Source organism: Bufo gargarizans, chromosome 7 (genome assembly GCF_014858855.1).
Source record: "Bufo gargarizans isolate SCDJY-AF-19 chromosome 7, ASM1485885v1, whole genome shotgun sequence".
Classification (NCBI taxonomy): domain Eukaryota; kingdom Metazoa; phylum Chordata; class Amphibia; order Anura; family Bufonidae; genus Bufo; species Bufo gargarizans.
In genome coordinates, this window is record NC_058086.1 from 52,534,355 (window position 1) to 52,557,316 (window position 22,962).

General features: G+C 50.2%; 1 protein-coding gene across 3 annotated transcripts in view; it reads left to right on the top strand.

Moving 5' to 3' along the window:
• Positions 1–1,827: 1,827 nt before the first annotated feature.
• Positions 1,828–22,962, top strand: part of PTCH2 (patched 2) — a 29,933-nt gene continuing 8,798 nt past the window's right edge. Inside the window, exons 1-7 of one of the 3 annotated variants that reach the window (XM_044300939.1) lie at positions 1,828–1,939; positions 3,987–4,090; positions 8,830–9,022; positions 18,570–18,759; positions 18,888–18,957; positions 19,048–19,139; positions 22,649–22,844. In XM_044300939.1, coding sequence (XP_044156874.1) covers positions 18,614–18,759; positions 18,888–18,957; positions 19,048–19,139; positions 22,649–22,844 — 504 coding nt within the window. In that variant the 5' untranslated portion in view covers positions 1,828–1,939; positions 3,987–4,090; positions 8,830–9,022; positions 18,570–18,613. Of the gene's footprint in view, positions 1,940–3,867; positions 4,091–5,389; positions 5,882–8,829; positions 9,023–18,569; positions 18,760–18,887; positions 18,958–19,047; positions 19,140–22,648; positions 22,845–22,962 lie in introns of those variants that run through there. The other 2 variants (XM_044300938.1, XM_044300937.1) reach the window with 2 other exon arrangements.

The following is a 22,962-nucleotide window of genomic DNA, read 5'->3' on the forward strand; positions in this document are numbered from 1 at the left end:
ACAGTACCGCTCTTCAGGCGCACAGTGCAGCTCCCCCGGCAGGATAGGAGATGTGCGCTCAGCAGGTCTGTGGGTGGCGGGGAACACGCTGAGGTTAGCAGACTGTAACCACTGACGCCACTTGATCCTCTGAATAAAAATAGGAGCCGTTCCCCGGATGCTACACGGACCGCTCCGAAAATAACAGCGACATCACCGGATCCGGGCCCTGTCCTGGGCTTTCCTTCCTTGTCCCTGGGTCAGAACCGCACAACTCATTCATATACAGACATCTGAAAATACCACCCCCAGGTCTCTGAGACTGTACCACACATCACAGGCTTAGATACTGCATCTCAACTGACAGTATCAATATTATGGGCTTAGATACACAGCTCAGAAGACCGTATCACACAGGATAGGATTAGATACACAGCTCAGAAGACCGTATCACACAGAATAGGATTAGATACACAGCTCAGCAGACTGTATCACACAGGATAGGATTAGATACACAGCTCAGCAGACAGTATCACACAGAATAGGATTAGATACACAGCTCAGCAGACAGTATCACACAGAATAGGATTAGATACACAGCTCAGTAGACAGAATCACACAGGATAGGATTAGATACACAGCTCAGCAGACAGTATCACACAGGATAGGATTAGATACACAGCTCAGCAGACAGTATCACACAGGATAGGATTAGATACACAGCTCAAGAGGCAGTATCACACACACTGCACACTTTTCGCCGTTATACACAGGTGAGGCTTTGTTCCCATGTGTCAGCAAACTGCGCATCTGTGGAATAAAATGAAGTAAAATTACTAGTAGGGGCTCATGCACACTGCCGTTGTGGTTCACAATTTGCGTATCTGCAAAACACGGATACCGGCCGTGTGCGTTGCGCATTTTGGGGATTCTATAGAGCGGTCCAATCCTCGTGCGTTATATGGACAAGAACAGGACATGTATATTTTTGCGGGGCCGTGGAACGGACTTACGGATGTAGACAGCACGCGGTCAGCTCTCCGTGGCTTCTACCGCACCACGGAACTGAAAAAACACGGGTCGGATGTGGTCCAAAAATACCTTCTGCGCATGAGGCCTAATGCGGTTTTTGTGCCTAGTTGGCAGAATGTTCCCGGAGCTGCGTCTATACGGCGTTTATCACATTTTTTTGCGGATGGCTTGCGCCACCGCCGTGTGTTTTTCCTGCTGCTTAGTAGTTTTTTCTGCATTGATTTTAAAATGACTTTTTCTAATAAAACTTTAAACAGGCGCTTTGTTTCCTGACATTTTTCATTTCCGATAGAGAATATAGAACAAAAAACCCTAAATTTAAAAAACACCAGGAATAAGCTTTTTGCTGTAGCACAGCCATAAAGTAACATCTGGAGGCCTAAAAAACGCTTCAAAAACGGGAAAACCCTTGTGATCCGGAGGCTGCGCACATGGACTGGATTCTTTCGCCCTCAGGGTCTATTCACACACAAGTGCTGGTGTGAACACTCCCTAAGAACACACAGCCGCATATGGACGCTGAGGTGAACTCAGTGACGTTACCATAGAGCTCCGGGCTGCAGCCTCCTCATACAGGGGCCCCTGCCCTGATATACAGCTGTACTCCCGTCACCGGCTCCGCCCGTCAGCTGTCGCCATGACGTCTCCCTCTGAGGCAATCCCCGCCAAAAGCTGCAGAACTCGAAGATTGGCTGCTCGGACTGTCACTCACGCTATCACTTTGCTTATTGCTTACTTCCCTTGGGCGGGACTCTTTTCAATTGGCTGTCCTCTACGCGGGGGTGTGGCCTGGGCGGAGGCTGGTCGTTGTAGTTCTGTGGGCGCTATCCCAAACACGCAGAGGTAAAGCTGAACTACCTTTCCCATCATCCCTCACTGCTGCCCGAGCCTCGACTCCTAGATACCCTCATCTCTGGAGGCAGAAGAGGTGAGTGCGGAACAAGTGTCATGGAGGATGAGTGTGCAGGGGCTGTTTATCTAATCCTTATCCTATCCTGTGTGATACAGTCTGCTGCGCTGTGTATCTAATCCTATCCTGTGTGATACTGTCTGTTGAGCTGTGTATCTAATCCTTATCCTATCCTGTGTGATACAGTCTGCTGCGCTGTGTATCTAATCCTATCCTGTGTGATACTGTCTGCTGAGCTGTGTATCTAATCATATGTGATACTGTCTGCTGAGCTGTGTATCTAATCCTATGTGATACTGTCTGCTGAGCTGTGTATCTAATCCTCCCCTGTGTGATATTGTCTGCTGAGCTGTGTATCTAATCCCATCCTGTGTGATACTGTCTGCTGAGCTGTGTATCTAATCCTATCCTGTGTGATTCTGACTGCTGAGCTGTGTATCTAATCCCGCCCTGTGTGATACAGTCTGCTGAGCTGTGTATCTAATCCTATCCTGTGTGATACTGTCTGCTGAGCTGTGTATCTAATCCTATCCTGTGTGATACTGTCTGCTGAGCTGTGTATCTAATCCCATCCTGTGTGATACTGTCTGCTGAGCTGTGTATCTAATCCTATCCTGTGTGATGCTGACTGCTGAGCTGTGTATCTAATCCCGCCCTGTGTGATACAGTCTGCTGAGCTGTGTATCTAATCCTATCCTCTGTGATACTGTCTGCTGAGCTGTGTATCTAATCCTATCCTGTGTGATACTGTCTGCTGAGCCGTGTATCTAATCCTCTCCTGTGTGATACTGTCTGCTGAGCTGTGTATCTAATCATATCCTGTGTCATACTGTCTGCTGAGCTGTGTATCTAATCCTATCCTGTGTGATACTGTCTGCTGAGCCGTGTATCTAATCCTCTCCTGTGTGATACTGTCTGCTGAGCTGTGTATCTAATTCTATCCTGTGTGATACTGTCTGCTGAGCTGTGTATCTAATCCTGTCATGTGTGATACTGTCTGCTGAGCTGTGTATCTAATCCTATCCTGTGTGATACTGTCTGCTGAGCTGTGTATCTAATCCTACAGTGTGTGATACTATACACAGCTCAGCAGACAGTATCACACAGGATAGGATTAGATACACAGCTCAGTAGACAGTATCACACAGGATAGGATTAGATACACAGCTCAGCAGACAGTATCGCACAGGATAGGATTAGATACACGGCTCAGAAGACAGTATCACACATGACAGGATTAGATACACAGCTCAGTAGACAGTATCGCACAGGATAGGATTAGATACACAGCTCAGCAGACAGTATCACACAGGATAGGATTAGATACACAGCTCAGTAGACAGTATCACACAGGATAGGATTAGATACACAGCTCAGCAGACAGTATCACACAGGATAGGATTAGATACACAGCTCAGCAGACAGTATCGCACAGGATAGGATTAGATACACAGCTCAGCAGACAGTATCACACATGACAGGATTAGATACACAGCTCAGTAGACAGTATCGCACAGGATAGGATTAGATACACAGCTCAGCAGACAGTATCACACAGGATAGGATTAGATACACAGCTCAGCAGACAGTATCACACAGGATAGGATTAGATACACAGCTCAGCAGACAGTATCACACAGGATAGGATTAGATACACAGCTCAGCAGACAGTATCACACACTGTAGGATTAGATACACAGCTCAGCAGACTGTATCACACAGGACAGGATTAGATACACAGCTCAGCAGACAGTATCACACATGACAGGATTAGATACACAGCTCAGCAGACAGTATCACACAGGATAGGATTAGATACACAGCTCAGCAGACAGTATCACACAGGACAGGGTTAGATACACGGCTCAGCAGGCAGTATCACACATGACAGGATTAGATACACCGTATTCATCTTCAAATCACCAAGAAATATAACAATATGTCTATAGTGGTCATGTGTGTTCCATTCTGTGATATTTCATTGCAGGAATGTTGGTGGTGGTTGTTCGCTGGGAGTAGTAGTCCTGCCTTGTCCTGTATTACATTCTGTCATATTCCATTGCAGGACCCCAGCATTCTGGAAGTAGAGGGCGCACATGGCCAATATTGAGCTAACGCCCCCTCTGCTGGCCACAGGCAGTACTGCGCCGGGCGCTGCTGGAGGCATAGGTGAGACTTGTTTCCTGTAGGTGTTAATAGAAATATCTCCTGTTATTAATGTGGTTCCTCCCCAGCAGATCTTTGTGTATAGGATGGATACAGAGAGCACAATATTTAGACCATTTGCAGCTGCACAATCTTTAAAGTGCATTTCTTACATAGAATAACTTCATACATAAGGCGTGTACGGAGGCAGCGATCGCATGTGGAAGTCACGATCCAGACCGCCATCTGATGCCTCCTCCCCACATTCATGGCAGGTCCTTCTGGCTTGGTGACTGAGCGGGGATCACCGCTGTCCCGGAATACTTCCGATATCTGCGCGCACATGGGATGGATGGAAATCCAGGGACACCGGGAGACGGAACAATTCATCTCAGTTCTTCTCTAATTGCTGCAAGATGGCCGAGGAAGCGCCGGGATTGTTGGGGCTGTATTTTCTGACACAATGTTTGTGCAGTGATGTGATGCGTGTGAAATGGATCATTTAGCGGCTGGGAGGGAGAGAGGGGCCCCGGCTTTTCTAGAAATACACACATCCCTTACATAAATAATCCATTTCAGCTCTGCAATCTTGTTCTATAAACATCTGTCTGAAAAAATCAGCTGAAATCAGGGAAGGCCGGGCGCAGGACGGGCGCACGCTTCCCAAAAAAATCAAGAATTGTTTCCTTTTCTCCAATAAATGCAAAATGTATCAATCGGGATCACCGTGGAATGATACATTAAATCCGTCTATCTGTGTGTGTGTGTATAATTATATATTTATTTATTTATTTTTTATTTTAAGGATTTTTCATTTTCTCTTCTTGTGCAGATTTTGGGGCGCCCCTGAAGTCTGGGTGTTCCGCATGGCGGAGGGGCTGTGTGTTTTTGTCTCTGCCGTACAATAGGCGGTTGCAGCTGTCTCTGTGCAGTCTGTCTGTTTGCACCACTAAATAAGAGATGAGGGGCGATGTGGGAAGGGTGGGTTCAGGCTGTTTGGACAGAGCAGGGTGGTAAGAAATTTGTAGCATTTGGAGGTCTGTGGAGCAGAATTCCTGTAAAAGTTGTGCGGCTTCTATGTTGAAGCCCCCTCCCTCCCCTCCTGTCCCCTCATTGATTTGAGAGGGCGCTGCCTGGGTGGTCTCCTCGCTCCCTCCTCACTTTGGGGAGCTGTTGCTTAGCAGCTAATAATAAGAGTTGTTTAGAGAGTAATTTGCCTCTACCCTGGCCAATGAGAAGCCGCACACATTTCCATCAGCCCCCCTCCCCTCTGCTTCCCTTCCTCTCGCTCTTTACAGGCTCAGTGGAGTAGCCTTAAGCACAGATGCTGAGAGGCCGGACACCGGATCACACAGGGCAGAGCTGTGCCATCTTCTTTCTCACTGCCAGGGGCTCCATCCTGCCAGTCGTCCTGCTGATTGTGTTGGCTGTGTGATTTGCATTGCATCAGAGCTGGAAAGCATGAAGGAGAAGACCTCAGGACCTAAGGAATTGCCCACCTAGATGGAAACCCCCTCGTATTCCCTGTCCCGACGGATGCTGCTCCCTTGTGCATGGATTATTTTGTGTTGATCGCTCTCCTGAGTCGGTGATTTGTGGCGTATCCGCAGGACAACCCCTTGAATCTTTGCTACTTGTGATCCCCCCACTGCTCGCTATAGGATACCAATGGCCTCTGTTCCCCCCAACACGGGGGAAAGAGGCTTCACAGATTTACCTCCGGGCCACAGAGCCTCCCACCCGGCTCCGGGATCTGATCTGCTGCGGAGACCCAGCTATTGTCACGCTGCTTTTGCACTTAAACAGATATCTAAGGTAAGTTGTCAGAGCTGCTCTTGTGTCCTCATCTGTCATTAGGGAGTTGTCGGGGCTCTTGCCCATAGTGGCCGTGGCTGGGGATGCCAGTGCCTCCATACATCAGGAAATATTTTTCATTATGCATTGAGCTGGCTCAGGTTTAGACTTGCTAACCTGCAGAGCTTGCACTCAGGTCCCTGCTGCACATTGAGTGCACTTCTCCAAATATAACCTTTACTTGCCAGGCTGGGGGTCATTCCTTGCCGGGCTCCGCTTTTCTAGACAATGTTCACGTTTATGGAAGGGTTTTAGGTTTGTTTCCATTAAGGCTGTGGGTGGGACGGGGGTCCCCGCATTCCAGCACACGGAGAGCTCATTGTTACTGTGCTTCGTTCTGAGGCCAGGGATCTCACACGTATGTACTATGTATGTCGCTACACCGCTCATTAGAGTCCAGCCATTAAAGGGTTCAAATTCCCTTTTTCTGTAAAACACGTGGACCCCCTGGGGCTCAGAGTCATAATATCCCGAGGCCCCCGCATGTCTCTAGCGTGAGACCCGTGGTGAGGTACTGCTGCCTGGCATGGGTAGAGCTGACAGTACGCAGCGTGGTGAGGTATTGCTGCCTGGCATGGGTAGAGCTGACAGTCCGCAGCGTGGTGAGGTACTGCTGCCTGGCATGGGTAGAGCTGACAGTCCGAAGCGTGGTGAGGTATTGCTGCCTGGTATGGGTAGAGCTGACAGTCCGCAGCCTGGTGAGGTACTGCTGCCTGGCATGGGTAGAGCTGACAGTCCGCAGCGTGGTGAGGTATTGCTGCCTGGCATGGGTAGAGCTGACATTCTGCAGCGTGGTGAGGCACTGCTGCCTGGCATGGGTAGAGCTGATAGTCCGCAGCATGGTGAGGTACTGCTGCCTGGCATGGGTAGAGCTGACAGTCCGCAGCGTGGTGAGGTACTGCTGCCTGGCATGGGTAGAGCTGATAGTCTGCAGCATGGTGAGGTACTGCTGCCTGGCATGGGTAGAGCTGACAGTCTGCAGCGTGGTGAGATACTGCTGCCTGGCATGGGTAGAGCTGACAGTCCGCAGCCTGGTGAGGCACTGCTGCCTGGCATGGGTAGAGCTGACAGTCCGCAGCGTGGTGAGGTATTGCTGCCTGGCATGGGTAGAGCTGACATTCTGCAGCGTGGTGAGGCACTGCTGCCTGGCATGGGTAGAGCTGATAGTCCGCAGCATGGTGAGGTACTGCTGCCTGGCATGGGTAGAGCTGACAGTCCGCAGCGTGGTGAGGTACTGCTGCCTGGCATGGGTAGAGCTGATAGTCTGCAGCATGGTGAGGTACTGCTGCCTGGCATGGGTAGAGCTGACAGTCTGCAGCGTGGTGAGATACTGCTGCCTGGCATGGGTAGAGCTGACAGTCCGCAGCCTGGTGAGGCACTGCTGCCTGGCATGGGTAGAGCTGATAGTCCGCAGCGTGGTGAGGGATCTTAACCTGGCATGGGCAGAGCTGACAGTCCATGGCTTGGTAAGATAGCGTTGCGTGGAATAGGCCAAGCGGACAGTCCGCAGCATGGTGAGGTACTGCTGCCTGGCATGGGTAGAGCTGACAGTCTGCAGCGTGGTGAGGTACTGCTGCCTGGCATGGGTAGAGCTGACAGTCCGCAGTGTGGTGAGATACTGCTGCCTGGCATGGGTAGAGCTTACTGTCTGCAGCGTGGTGAGGTACTGCTGCCTGGCATGGGTAGAGCTGACAGTCCGCAGTGTGGTGAGGTACTGCTGCCTGGCATGGGTAGAGCTTACAGTCTGCAGCGTGGTGAGGTACTGCTGCCTGGCATGGGTAGAGCTGACAGTCCGCAGTGTGGTGAGGTACTGCTGCCTGGCATGGGTAGAGCTTACTGTCCACAGTGTGGTGAGATATCTTTACCTGGCATAGGCAGAGCTGACAGTCTGTGCCATGGTGAGGGATCGCTGCCTGGCATGTGCCAGGGCTGACAGCCTGCGGTGTGGTGAAGTAGTGCTGCCTGGCATAGACCAAGCTGACAGTCTGCGGGTTGGTGAGGGATCGCGGCCTGGCATGGGCAGAGCAGACGGTGTACGCTGTGTCTTCTGTGCTGCCTCTTTATTTATCCAGGAAATGTGACGTTTACTTGCATTTGTGGTGCCAATGAATGCCCAGTGCTGTGGCATAAAAAGGCCTAACAGCGTCTGTCGCTCTGTGGGGTCTCCTTATCGTTTTTGGACCAGCTCCTCTTCTTCCTCTGTCCTGTGAGCTGACATTTGTCAGAGGGAGGAAACATTGCGGCCATTGTGTAAGCAGGACCACCTGTATGGGCAGAGACCTCCTTTTCCCTGCCACAGGATGCCCGCCTGCCCTGGTGTCTCCTCTGTGGTTGGCTCAGTTTTTCAGCCACAGGGGCTGGCACCGGGACAAGGCCACAAGAGCCATGGGATGTGCTGAGTGCCCTTCCTGGTCGCTGTTTGCTTGGTTTCCTTTCTTCCCAGTTGGCAGTCACCTGTCAGACGCTGGGCGCGGGCATGCCAGGCCAGGTGGGCCATTTAATACGTCGTCTGGGTTTTCACATTGTCAGAAGAGTCGTTTATGACCTTGAAAGCTCATGAGCAGCAACTATAAAGAGTCGTCCCATAAAACTCACAACAACCTGCTAGGAATTAGAGGTCACTGCATGACACATGGACGGCGCGGCTCCCGGGCAGCCACATCTGCTCCTAATATTCTCCGCCGGCGCAGCACGCAACGCGCCTCACCATGGCATAGGCTCCGGGACTCGCTCGTTGCATGGAGGGGGTGGTAGTCCACAGGGTGTATTGACCCGGGTATGACAAGAAAGGAAGGATTGTGTGACAGGAACTAGACTCCAGCTATGATGCTGAGAGTTGTAGTCCCCTGCACGTTGTGGCTGAGGTTGCCCGCTATCACGTCTTCACCTGTATTTTCTTTTTTTTCTAGGGTAAAGCCGTCGGTCAGAAGGCTCCGCTCTGGCTCCGCGCTCAGTTCCAGTCCCTGCTCTTCTCCTTAGGATGCTCCATTCAGCGACACTGCGGGAAGGTGCTGTTCATCGGCCTGCTGGTGTTCGGAGCGCTGGCCGTGGGCCTACGAGTGGCCTCCATCGAGACGGACATCGAACGTCTATGGGTGGAAGGTGAGTGCGGCGTCCATTGATGTACATTGTGCTGGGTGTGGTGCTTGCTGCTGAGCTACAAGTCCCATAATGACCCATCCCATGCTTCCAGAAGTGTTCAGCTGGCTGACAACTGATAGGACTACCATTGCATCCCTTGGCGTTGTCACCCAGCTTCCTGAGACTCCTGAATGTGACAACCCATCAGGAGCTGGAATAGTGGCTAGGTTGGTTGTCACCCAGCTTTTCCAGGTTCAGATCTATACTGGGAGCTGCTGCTTAGCGCATCCTGTTATTGATCCTTCTGGATCAGGTATTGACGGCCGGTTCTCGTGTCATGGCGCGGAGCTGGGGGTCTGCTGCTGCATTTCCTGTGGTTTCTGCGCCCTGGTACTCGTAAATCGCCAGCACAGGGGCCCCAGTGTTCCTGGCAGCACAGAGCGCGCTGTGTAATGCTCGCACATCGGCCGGAGGAGAAGCCTCGGTAAACAGGAGACACTCGCTCCTCCGGCCCCTGCCTTTCTCAGCCCCCAGCTGCTGCAGAACCTCTTGGTTGTGGTGTGCATGCTAGATTAATGTGGATATGTTCTGGTTCAGCAATTCCTGCCATGATGGTTGGAGTAGTCCTTACTTCCTTGGTTGTGTCTTTGATCTTCCTTATTGAATTGTGGTTTATGATGAGCGGGGTCTCCCGGAGGTTATGCTGTGCGCCCCTGTCCTGGGGTTCGGGGGGTGCGGAGGAGGGTGGAATACTGTGCAATATTTTGTTCACAAGCAGGAAGGCTGCAGAAGGAGGCAACACTCCATAGACAGACAGAGAAAACAAACGGAGCATTAGAGATCTGGCGTCCTATAGGCTGCGCTGTGTAAGCAGGAAGAGCGGGGAGGAGGGGAGCTGCGGGGAATGCCTGGGTGGTCACCATAGGTAGTGGGTGGTCTAGGACCTAATAGGGGGACCACAAAAGGCTTGTTGCTGGAACTGAGTAGATGGTGAGCAGCTGTGTCTTGTAAGGAGAGGGGGAGGGGAGGCCTGTTAAACATATACCGCTCTCTATACGTTAAAAATAACCCACATGATGGATGCTTTATAGGCCGGCGGACACCAGTATCTGTGCATCTGTCCATACGTGCAACGAATTACGTGCGTGTGTATATATAGTGTGCAGCGGATGATCCTGCGTGTGTGTGTATATATATATATATATATATATATATATATATATATCATCTAATGCGTTTAGAAAGTCCTCACATTCTGCTCTGTCGCTCCTTGTGCTGTCAGTTCCCCTGAATAAGAAAGTGAGAAATTGTTACTAATTTATTGAAAAGGAAAAACTAAAACCCCACATTGACATAAGTCTTCAGCCCCTTTACTCGGGACATGAGTCTTCAGCCCCTTTACTCGGGACATAGGTCTTCGACCCCGTTAGGCTTCTTTCACACGACCGTATGGCTATTTCAGTGTTTTGCGGTCCTTTTTTCATGGATCCGTTGTTCCGGGTTTTTTTTTTCGTTGTGTTTCCGTTCCGTTTTTCGGTTCCGTTTTTCCATATGGCATATACAGTATACAGTAATTACATAGAACAAATTGGGCTGGGCATAACATTTTCAATAGAGGGTTCTGCAAAAAACAGAACGGATACGGAAGACATACAGATGCATTTCTGTATGCATTCCGTTTCTTTTGCGGACCCATTGACTTTAGCCGAATGCACACGGCCATGTTCCATGGCCAAGAGCGGTCCGTGGTATGCCGGGCTGGATTCCTGTTCAGAGCAGGAGCGCACGGCGTCATTGGTTGCTATGACGCCGTGCGCTTAATGCCGCCGCTGCACTACAGTAATACACTGGTATGATCTATACGAGTGTATTACTGTACAGAAGCGGCGGCATGAAGCGCACGGCGTCATAGCAACCAATGACGCTGTGCGCTCCTGCTCTGAACAGGAATCCAGCCCGGCATACCACGGACCGCTCTCGGCCGCAGAACACAGCCGTGTGCATTCAGCCTTTAATGGAGCCACGGAATGTGATTTGCGGCCAAATATAGGACCTGTTCTATCTTTGCACAGAACAGAGATACGGAAACAAGGAAACGGAATGCATACGGAGTACATTACGTTTTTTGGGCGGACCCATTGAAATGAATGGTTCCGTATATGGAATGCAAAAAACGGCTCGCAAAACGGAAAAAAAAACAGTAGTGTGAAAGCGGCCTTATGTCCCGAGTAAAGGGGCTGGAGACTTATGTCCTATGTGCAGGGGCTGAAGACTTATGTCCCGAGTAAAGGGGCCGGAGACATATGTCCCAAGTAAAGGGGCTGGAGACTTATGTCCCGAGTAAAGGGGCTGAAGACTTATGTCCCGAGTAAAGGGGCTGAAGACTTATGTCCCGAGTAAAGGGGCTGAAGACTTATGTCCCGAGTAAAGGGGCTGGAGACTTATGTCCGAGTAAAGGGGCCGGAGACTTATGTCCGGAGTAAAGGGGCCGGAGACTTATGTCCCGAGTAAAGGGGCTGAAGACTTCTGTCCCGAGTAAAGGGGCTGGAGACTTATGTCCCGAGTAAAGGGGCTGAAGACTTATGTCCCGAGTAAAGGGGCTGAAGACTTATGTCTCCGACTTATGTCCATGTGAAATTTAAATGTACACAATTTCTACAATTCTGTCCTCGCTGTCATTATGGGGCGTTCAGGGCAGATTGATGGGAACATGATTATTTTTATTTTAGGATAAGGAGCAACATAACAAAATGTGACAGAGGTGTGAAGACTTCCTGAGTGTTCTGTATTGCAGTGTGTGCAGTGCAGTGTTTTATAGACGGTTGTATTGCGGTGTTGGCGGTGGACGCCTCAGTGTAGAATAAAGACGGTAATGAAGCTGATTCGTCCTCCCGCTGAGGGGGCATTCACACGACCGTATAAATGGATCCGCATCCGTTCCGCAATTTTGCAGAACTGGTGCAGACCCATTAATTTCAATGGGGCCGCAAAACATGTGGACAGCACACCGTGTGCTATCCGCTGTACCGTTCCGCGGCCCCGCAAAAAATATGGAGCATGTCCTATTCTTGTCCGCAATTTGCAAACCGCAAAACACTTCCGGTCGTGTGAATGCCCCTAATGACGTGAAGATGGCGCCGCTGTGCGAATACTGAGTCATGTAGATTCTCTGCTTTTATCTTCTCTGTTCCAGGAAGCCCATGGCCCCGGGACGCAGATATTCTAAGGGGTATCTGGGACACATAAACTTCAATTTCAAGTGAATTAGTTGCTGAAATAAAGAACAGATTGTAGATTAGGCCATACAAAGTGTAAACACGTGTCCGAGGTGACAGCACTGAGACGTGTGCGGCGACAGGATCCTGTCACATCCGCCCACAGGCGAGCACGCAAATCTGGAGGTGAACTAAGGGATTAGGACTGCACTGTGTCACTTTGTCAGGACTAATAAAGCTTTGTTTGAGTCTCCAAAAAGAAGTGAAAAGAAATGCAGAAGAAAAGTGTAGGTGTTGCCCATAGCAACCAATCAGATCACTGCTCTCATTCTTCTATCAGAGGGGCTGCCGATAGCAACCAATGAGAATTTCTTCTCTAGTCTCATTGGCTGTTATGAGAGAATGTGAAAGCAGTGATGTGATTGGGTGCTGTGAGAGGGGATGAAAGCAGTGATGTGATTGGGTGCTGTGAGAGGAGATGAAAGCAGTGATGTGATTGGGTGCTGTGAGAGGAGATGAAAGCAGTGATGTGATAGGTTGCTGTGGATGTGAGGTCGGCCATGCCTCGTGGCTCAGTCGCTGTTGGTTTCAGGCTCTGGTCTCTGCCAAGCGGCTGGAGGAAGCTGTGATACACCCAAGACCTGTGCAGGCCGAAGCCTGGCTGGCAGTGACCTATAATTATAGGGTATGGCGGCTGCAGCGGTGTATGAAACCTCACCGATACTGGAGACAGAAATACATCTAATATAAATGTAGTGTAATGTACGGTATAACTAGTGTATAGAGGATGGTTTGTACCCCCGGTGTACGGTATAACTGGTATATAGAGGACTGATGGTACAATATAACTGGTATATAGAGGACTGATAGTACCCCCGGTATATGGTATAACTGTTATATAGATGACTGATGGTGCAGTATAACTGGTATATAGATGACTGATAGTGCAGTATAACTGGTATATAGATGACTGGTACAGTATAACTGGTATATAGCTGACTGATGGTACAGTATAACTAGTATATAGAGGACTGATAGTACCCCCGGTATATGGTATAACTAGTATATAGAGGACTGGTGGTACAGTATAACTGGTATATAGAGGACTGATGGTACAGTATAACTAGTATATAGAGGACTGATGGTACCCCCGGTATATGGTATAACTAGTATATAGAGGACTGATGGTACCCCCGGTATATGGTATAACTAGTATATAGAGGACTGATGGTACCCCCTGTATATGGTATAACTAGTATATAGAGGACTGTTGGTACCCCCGGTATATGGTATAACTAGTATATAGAGGACTAATAGTACCCCCGGTATATGGTATAACTAGTATATAGAGGACTGATGGTACCCCCGGTATATGGTATAACTAGTATATAGAGGACTGATAGTACCCCCGGTATATGGTATAACTAGTATATAGAGGACTGATAGTACCCCCGGTATATGGTATAACTAGTATATAGAGGACTGATAGTACCCCCGGTATATGGTATAACTAGTATATAGAGGACTGGTGGTACAGTATAACTGGTATATAGAGGACTGATGGTACAGTATAACTAGTATATAGAGGACTGATGGTACCCCCGGTATATGGTATAACTAGTATATAGAGGACTGATGGTACCCCCGGTATATGGTATAACTAGTATATAGAGGACTGATGGTACCCCCGGTATATGGTATAACTAGTATATAGAGGACTGATGGTACCCCCGGTATATGGTATAACTAGTATATAGAGGACTAATGGTACCCCCGGTATATGGTATAACTAGTATATAGAGGACTGATAGTACCCCCGGTATATGGTATAACTAGTATATAGAGGACTGATAGTACCCCCGGTATATCGTATAACTAGTATATAGAGGACTGATGGTACCCCCGGTATATGGTATAACTCGTATATAGAGGACTGATGGTACCCCTGGTATATGGTATAACTAGTATATAGAGGACTGATAGTACCCCCGGTATATGGTATAACTAGTATATAGAGGACTGGTGGTACAGTATAACTGGTATATAGAGGACTGATGGTACAGTATAACTAGTATATAGAGGACTGATGGTACCCCCGGTATATGGTATAACTAGTATATAGAGGACTGATGGTACCCCCGGTATATGGTATAACTAGTATATAGAGGACTGATGGTACCCCCGGTATATGGTATAACTAGTATATAGAGGACTAATGGTACCCCCGGTATATGGTATAACTAGTATATAGAGGACTGATAGTACCCCCGGTATATGGTATAACTAGTATATAGAGGACTGATAGTACCCCCGGTATATCGTATAACTAGTATATAGAGGACTGATGGTACCCCCGGTATATGGTATAACTCGTATATAGAGGACTGATGGTACCCCTGGTATATGGTATAACTCGTATATATAGGACTGATGGTACCGCCAGTATATGGTATAACTAGTACCTATATATAGAACCAGTTTCTCCCCCATGTTTACTATAAGCCTCAGCATTCACCCGGTGGTCACTTCTTCTTTCTCCCGGACGTTACAGGAGTTTCAGCAGAAACTTGGGACAAATGAGTGCGGGGTCTTGCAGGGGGTCTTTTCCCCCCTCTCCCCCTCCATTCCTTGTATCTACAGACAAAGGCCCAGTCGGAGGATAAAGAGCCTGTGCGGCTTCGGGAGGACGGTGCATGTGGTCTTGGTATTTATGGGTTGCAGCGCTTGGCTCCATCCTAAGTGCTACGGCAGCATTTATATTGGGTGTGGGAAGAGAAGAACTCGTTCGAGCCGCGGTTACAGCGCGGCCCTGAGATTCTTTGCTGCCAGCACGCCTCGACGTCCCAAAACGTCTCCAAACTTTTCCAGTTTCTTCATTTGTCTCCTGAAATGCCTAGAATCAGCGACGGTCTGACACCAGGGGCCTCAGTACATGCGGGAAGAAGTAGGCAAGCGTCTGCAAGCACTGAATTATCGCTATGTTCATAGTCCGATGTGGCCGTAACGTGCTCCGGCAAACCTCGTGTTTAGGATGACATTGTAAACGTAGGGGCATTTCAGTTTTATAAATTTGGCGAAGTGGGCGTAGCTTCACGTAAAATAAGTCAGAAGTGCTTGCAAGAAAAATCACAATCTTCGAGAACACAATAATGGCGGCCGGTATCCTAGCAACCGTTCACACAAAAACAGCTCCCCTCATGTCCCTGGTTGTGTCTGGTATTGCAGCTCATTCCTGTTCACTTGAATGCTGCAATACCAGACATGGCCTGTGCACAACAATGGCGCTGTTTCTAGGAGGGAACATAATCTCCTACTGACTGCTCCATTTTATTGAAGGCGTTTGGGAAAACCATTTTGTACGTCTCCTTCTCGTTGCGTGAGGAACGTTTCTTTTTATGGTGAGCAGGATTAAGGCGATTGGACGGCAGCGCCATAATGGAGGCGGCAGAGTTTTGGGTCATTGTGTCGTCTGGAGCAGGTAGAATACCCTCGGTGAGACGCATCCTCTTAAGCAACATGGTGCCTTTCACACGCTCCTTAATCCACATAATCCACCCAAAAACACTTAGACGTTGCTTGTCCCTGCAACACTTATGCAGATCTCCTTGTGGGGGTGCTGCTGGTGGCGGCGTCAGGGGGATAAAGGGAGCCCCCGGGGAAGGGGAGAGTCAGTTATACACAGTATCCATATGTAGTGTGGATCGGTAACATTGTAGCACAGGGTCACCTCGCCCCCATTTCTCGCTGCCTTTGCATTGGTAATGGCCGCCCCATTCCATTCTCGCGAAGGGTGGGGTGCAGTGAGATCTTTAATGAAGAGACGGACGTGCGTTAGAAGTGAAGAGTTTGGCGAGGTTTTCCATGTGATGGGCTGGGGTGGAATCGGTCAGGACCACGGTTGCTTGCTCGCTCCCAGTTGCGATGGCTCCCCGCGCTGGGGCGCTGCCATTATTTTTTTATTTGTGCGGCCCGTGCCAAGGTGGTGTGTGCGCTGGCAGCGTGTCTGAGCGCCGTGGAAAGACTCTGTGTGTGTGTGGTTGTTCAGCGCTTGTTATCACATCTGTAACCGAGAGGAAAGTTAACCATAGGGTGGGAATATTTCCTGTTTAAACATGACTGGGTGCAGGAGACGATGGAAAAAGAAGCATTAACCCTTTCCCGGCCTCCAGACCGAAACGCCCGGGAATGCCGCTGTTTGTTTTGCAAGTCAACCGCGACTGACAGATTTAACGCAGCTACGAGATTCAGACTAAGCAGAAAAATATCGTGAATACTTGGTCGTGTTTGAAAAATTATTTTTTTTATTTTTTTTCTCGGATCGAGGGCCCCGCAGACAGAGGAGTTAATGAAGCAGCAAATTCCGAGTGTGAAAAAAAACACAGAATTACCAAAAAGTGGCAGAATGTGCGCACATAAGACGCTCACCTGCATGAATTGACGTGTAGCCAGGAGCTCTGCTAACATAATATACAGCGCACACGTGCGGCTCCGATTCCTGTATCAGGAAGCTTTGGCCATTCCAGAGTGGCAGTCAACCAGGGGGAAGCAAATGTCTCGCTGCAGAAATGCTCTCCGTGAAAGGTTTAGGGGCCACAGGAGCCTCATGTCAGGCCTCCGCGGCCGAATAACACCAGGGGATTCTGGGTAATAAATGCAGCTTTATTTCAGTATAGTGGCGTATTGTGTGTGGCCCTTTTATTTGGGGCACCGGGTTAACCCCATCCTCCTGGAGCTTCTCCAACCACATTAAGGGTACATTCACACGACTGTATTTTTGGCGCCACATCTGTTCCGCAATTTTGCGGAACGGGTGCGGACCCATTCATTTCAATGGGGCGGCAAAAGAGGCTGACAGCACACAATGTGCTGTCCGCATCTGTAGATCTGTTCCGCAGCCGCGCTAAAAAAGACAAGAATAGGCATTTCTATCATAGGGCCGGCCACATTCACACGGCCGGTATTTGTGTTTTGTGGATCCGCAAAAAACATACGGTCAGGTGAATGTAGCCTTAACCAGACACCCCCTAAAGTGCCCTGTTGATGGATTCTAAATTTTGGACCTTCCTTTATAAGTAAGAGCTAAAGAGCAACACCTTATGGGGGTCACCCAGGAGCAGATGATTCATGCACCAGCAGAGGGCCCCAGTACAACCACTGGGATGTTTTAGATACTGCTGGGATGAGATGGTGTGCCCCTGCAGACCCTTGGCACCGGGGCGGATTGGCCGTGTCCGGTGGGCCGCTCAAGCACTCCTCTCTGCCACAACCCACATGTCCTCCTGAATTCAACTGCTCTGGGCCGATCCTAACCTCCTAAGCCCCCTGCTCCATATATCAATCGGAGAGAACTGGAGGAGGGGGACGAGAATGGCATCTCTTGATGGCCACCACAGAGGGGCAGGTTTTGGGGCTATGGTATTGCTGACCCGGCCTATTGCACTGCCTTCTGTAAATTTGGACCTGCCTACAACATGGGGCCACTTTTAGGATTTTTTTCCGGGGCCACTTTAAGTTCCCAGTCCAGCCCCTGCTTAGCACCACTTGTTGTCTGGACTTTTATTCCTAGAGGTCCCTCCTGTCCGTCTTCCTCGGTCCTGACCTTTCCCTAGCCTCAGATTTGGACAATTTAAGGCTCTTTCCATCTTTCCTGCCGGCCGACCAGTAGGGAAGAGTTTTCGTTTGCGTGGGAGTGCGCGTCTGCATCACATGGTGACCAGATGAGAGGTGAACCTCCACTATGGGTGGTCCAGATGGATGAAGGAAGACAGGACAGGAGACAACATAAAACATGGGCCCCCTGTAATTTCAAGGCTTCCTTCTAATAAACTGTATTTATGGCCGCTGTGCGCCCAGTGCCGCTGCTGCAGGAGGTTAGTGCCGCACAGGTAGGTAGGTGATTGTATGAGAGGAGCTATAGGGGACAAGGTTACCTCTCGTCCTCGGTGCCCCCCATACACGCTTCTCCCTGTTTGAAGTTTGTCTCCTCGGTCCCATCGCCGCCTCTTTTCATGTCTGTTCCCTGGTTAATTAGGGAGTTGAAATTCCTCAGCCTCGCTCAATGGGCTTTGAAGCCGGATGGACCAGCGCTCCTTCAAATTAACACTAATGACAAGAAACTTTCTTTCTTGCTCGCACAGTTCGCAAGCGGCGCGGTGAATACCCCGGCTGTACAGTTCCCACAGACTGAGAGCTCGTTATGACATGGCCCGTTAACCCATGCCGCGCCAGCACCTAATATGAGGGGTTTGGGCTTTTAATGTGGTGAATCTGAGGCTATGCGCGTGCGGAATGTTCTGCCTTGTATAATGTGCGTTATGTCATGCTACGTATTAACACGCTTCCTTACTCTGCAGCCGGCAGCCGCGTGAGCCAGGAGCTCAGCTACACGAAAGAGAAGATGGGCGAGGAGTCCATCTACACCTCACAAATGCTCATCCAGACCTCGAAGAAGGAAGGCGAAAATATCCTGACCCAACAGGCTCTCCTCCTGCACCTCAGCGCTGCACTGGCTGCTAGCAAAGTGCAGGTCTCAATGTATGGAAAGTAAGTGCCGCTGAGTGTGTGCTATTGTCTGGTGCTGCAGAACCTCTTGGCGCTGTCAGCGAGGACTCTGTCACGCATCCCGTGCCCGAGGCCCTGCATCGTCTCTGATCGTTTTCTTCTCTTTGCAGGTCCTGGGATCTAAACAAGATTTGCTACAAGTCCGGCGTCCCAATCATCGAGAATGGGATGATTGAGCGGGTGAGTGTGCGCAGAACTGCGGCGTCGTCACAGTGTACAGATGAGTGAATATTATATTCGGGGCTGATCTTTGTCTTCCCTGTCTCGCAGATGATTGAGAAGCTTTTCCCTTGTGTCATCATCACTCCCTTGGACTGTTTTTGGGAAGGGTCTCAGCTGCAGGGAGGCTCCGCCTATTTACCGTAAGTAAATTCATGATGGCGGATATGATCCGTAAGCACCTGCCTCTTTTCACCCTCCTCTAATAATCTCTGCATAGTTATCACCTATGGGCATTTGTGGGGTGAAATGTTAGGGGGGTCTCGGAGTGAGATCTGTTTTTGTGCCCGGTTGGTGGGCGATTATATTAAGTGGATGGTGGTCTTCTGAGCCGCCTTTTAAACAAACATGACAGGCGGATAATGGAGCGCTATCATGGAGGCGCAGGAGAGGGTCATCCTTCCAGAATCCGGCCTGAGATTTACACATTGTGGCAACCTTGACTGAGCCGGTGTCGCCCCCGCAGGACTCCACGTCTCCCCCCCTCAATCTCACTCCGGCAATTATGTGTCTATTAAGGCTGAGGGAGCGGGGAGAGCTGCCTAGGGTTTGGGGGGGGGGGGTAAGTGGGAAGGGTGGGGGGCAGAAGATGGAAGCGGGGACAATAGCAACTATTCTTTGTGTTTACAAGTGTGTTTATCTATATGGGGCCCAAGCGGAGCGCCTGCTTTGTCAGCAAATGGTAACAGAAGTATTCTCATGCTAATGACGCTGTAAATGGCTTCAGTCGCTAAACAAATTGAAATGCTGCCATTATCCAGACCGCTGGTGGAATAAAAGAGTGTAAAAGAGAGGGGCGACTGGGTGAGCGAGACCGAGCGAGAGCGACTGGGAGAGAGGGACGGGAAAAGAGACAGCCAGAGAGGTACAGAGAGAAGGGGGAGTGAGGGAGACAGAGCGGGCCGAAGAGAGAGCGACTGGGAGAGAGGGAAGGGGAAAGAGACAGCCAGAGAGGTACAGAGAGAAGGGGGAGTGAGGGAGACAGAGCGAGAGCGGGCCGAAGAGAGAGAGACTGGGAGAGAGGGACGGGGAAAGAGACAGCCAGAGAGGTACAGAGAGAAGGGGGAGTGAGGGAGACAGAGCGAGAGCAGGATGAAGAGAGAGAGACTGGGAGAGAGGGACGGGGAAAGAGACAGCCAGAGAGGTACAGAGAGAAGGGGGAGTGAGGGAGACAGAGCGAGAGCAGGATGAAGAGAGAGAGACTGGGAGAGAGGGACGGGGAAAGAGACAGCCAGAGAGGTACAGAGAGAAGGGGGAGTGAGGGAGACAGAGCGCCCCTTATATCTCATGTGACAGAGCGCCCCCTTATATCTCATGTGACAGAGCGCCCCCTTGTATCTCATGTGACAGAGCCCCCCCTTGTATCACATGTGACAGAGCCCCCCCTTGTATCACATGTGACAGAGCCCCCTCTTATATCACATGTGACAGAGCGCCCCCTTATATCACATGTGACAGAGCGCCCCCTTATATCTCATGTGACAGAGCGCCCCCTTATATCTCATGTGACAGAGCGCCCCCTTATATCTCATGTGACAGAGCGCCCCCTTATATCTCATGTGACAGAGCGCCCCCTTATATCTCATGTGACAGAGCGCCCCCTTATATCTCATGTGACAGAGCGCCCCCTTATATCACATGTGACAGAGCGCCCCCTTATATCTCATGTGACAGAGAAGACCCTTACACCAGATATTCGTCCGTGCGTTCCGCTTCTCTCGCGGGTTCGGCTTCGGGGACCCTCTTTTCTGTGAGGCGCAGGGAGTCAGAGGCTGCAGAACAAAGGAGGCGTAATGTGCGCGAGAAACAAAAGCCCTGAGTCGGCTTCAGTGAAGCAAAAACAGGACGGATAAAGGGCCTTCACTGTGGAAGCAACTGCCAGCCGCTTGGTATGTGGGAATCTGGAGGCTCAGCCTCGTTTCTGGCCGGATTTAATGAATTATTGCCCTGCCCCTCCCTCGCCCACCGCAGCAGTTCTCTGTGTCCCCTTCTCCGCTAATGTCCCCGGCGCTGCAGCGGCTCGGGGGAGGAGGACTGTGTATCCTTCTCTCGCTGCGATACAGTCTTGCGCTCTCTTTCCTCGCGGCCTAATGATTGGAGGGCCCGGTTCTTTCTTTTCCTGGCCCTGGAGTATTTGGCGCTCGGGGGTGTTTTGGACCATGGAGAGGCAGTAAAATAAAGCTGCCCCCCTCCACCTACCTCTCCGCCTCCTCCCTCTCCCTTTCTCTCCCCCTCATTCACCTCCCTTTATCTGGGGGCTTGAGAAAACACAGAACTCGTTACGTGGGGTCATCACATCCTTTGGAGGGGTAAAATGGTGAATTTCCCAGCATCCCAAGAGGGGATGCGAGGACTCGCAGCCTGTATAGGCCAGTTGTTTGGGGGGCCCACAGATCCAAGTAGGTGCCCCCTTTTCATGTGGGAATTTTCTTTGCTTGATGTTAACCCATCAGTTGCCGGATTTCAAGCTCACTGGAGCTCGGAGAAGCCTCGGAGAGGGTGCAGCAGCCATAGCGGTCAGGTTCTCACGCCAATGCATTCCTCCTCCACAATCCAAGACAATCCCTACCAAGGCGTCTCTTCCACTGTTCCCATCTTTACGGTGTTTTCTTGGCAGCCATGACCAGTATCCAGGCGAGACGTGATCCATAGTGCGACCCATCCTGGGACTTATCGGCAGCGTCAAACCTATTATTCATTCACCAAAACATCATCCAATTGGACAATTCCAACCTCCTAATGTAGATTGCACTTTCACTGTAAGATCTCTGTTTGCTGTTCTTGTTTCCAGTCACCGGCGGTAATCGAGCCGAGCACCTCGGCCACTCACATCTCACGTTGTAATACGACTGGTGTGAGCCGGACAGGATTACACAGAAAAATACCATCGTTTTCATGGCCGCTGTAATCTTCCATATTGTCTTATCCGCTCCTCTTGGACACTTCATATTCGTGGCTCTCCTCCTGCCCTCGTAGATTCGCCCCTTCCCAGCATTCCTTGCAGGGGTTCCCGGTCTATCAAGATGTTACAGAGTTTCTGATAATTGCCCTGACTTGCGCTATGCGCCGATGACATGGGAGCGCGCAGCTTTGTTCCCCTGTGTAACAGGATAATACATGCTCTTTTTTTCCCCTTAGCATCTGGCACGCCTCGTTGGGTAAGGGGGGATGCAGCCCCAAGGAGCAGCTCAGATCTTAGAAGGAGAAGGCGGCCATCAGACATTCAAATGACAAAGAGAGATTTAATATCAATTATTTTCACCTTAGTTTCCCTCAAGCCCTTAAGAAGGAATGTGAATGGGCCGCAAGGCCGAGAGCGGCTGCCCTCTAGTATAGACATCATATAGGAGGGCCCCGGAATCCCTGGCAGCGGGGTCCAGGGCGGTGTTCTCCAACCTGTGGCTCTCCCACGGACGCACAATGTCAAGGCATGATGGGAGCTGTAGTGCCACAAGTTGGGGAAAATATATGTTTGGCATCTCATCTTTATCATGTGCATCATGACTGTCAGTGTGCTGGGCCCCAGGGCCCTTGACCATTGCACAATGCCATAAAGCATCCCCTGATTGTGCAGCGCTGCAGCATATGTGGTTGTTTTTATTCCTCCATTTTTCTATATGTAATAATATGTTTCATGCCCTTTTTGTTTCAGGGGAAGGAGAGACATTCAGTGGACAAACTTGGACCCTATCCAACTGATGGAGGAGCTCAGCCAATTCACCAGCCTGGATGGCTTCAAAGAGATGCTGGACAAGGCCGAGGTGGGACAGGCATATATGGAGCGGCCCTGTCTTGATCCCACAGACTCCGAGTGTCCAGACAGTTCCCCCAACAAGGAGTCACAGGAGGTGAGTACCATGCAGATGGCTGTCCTCCATGTCCTCCATAGCCGGCCGCGCTTCACTCCCTTTTCCTAAAACCCCCTCCCTTGTTTCTCCATGCGCTATGTCAGTATATAACACATGT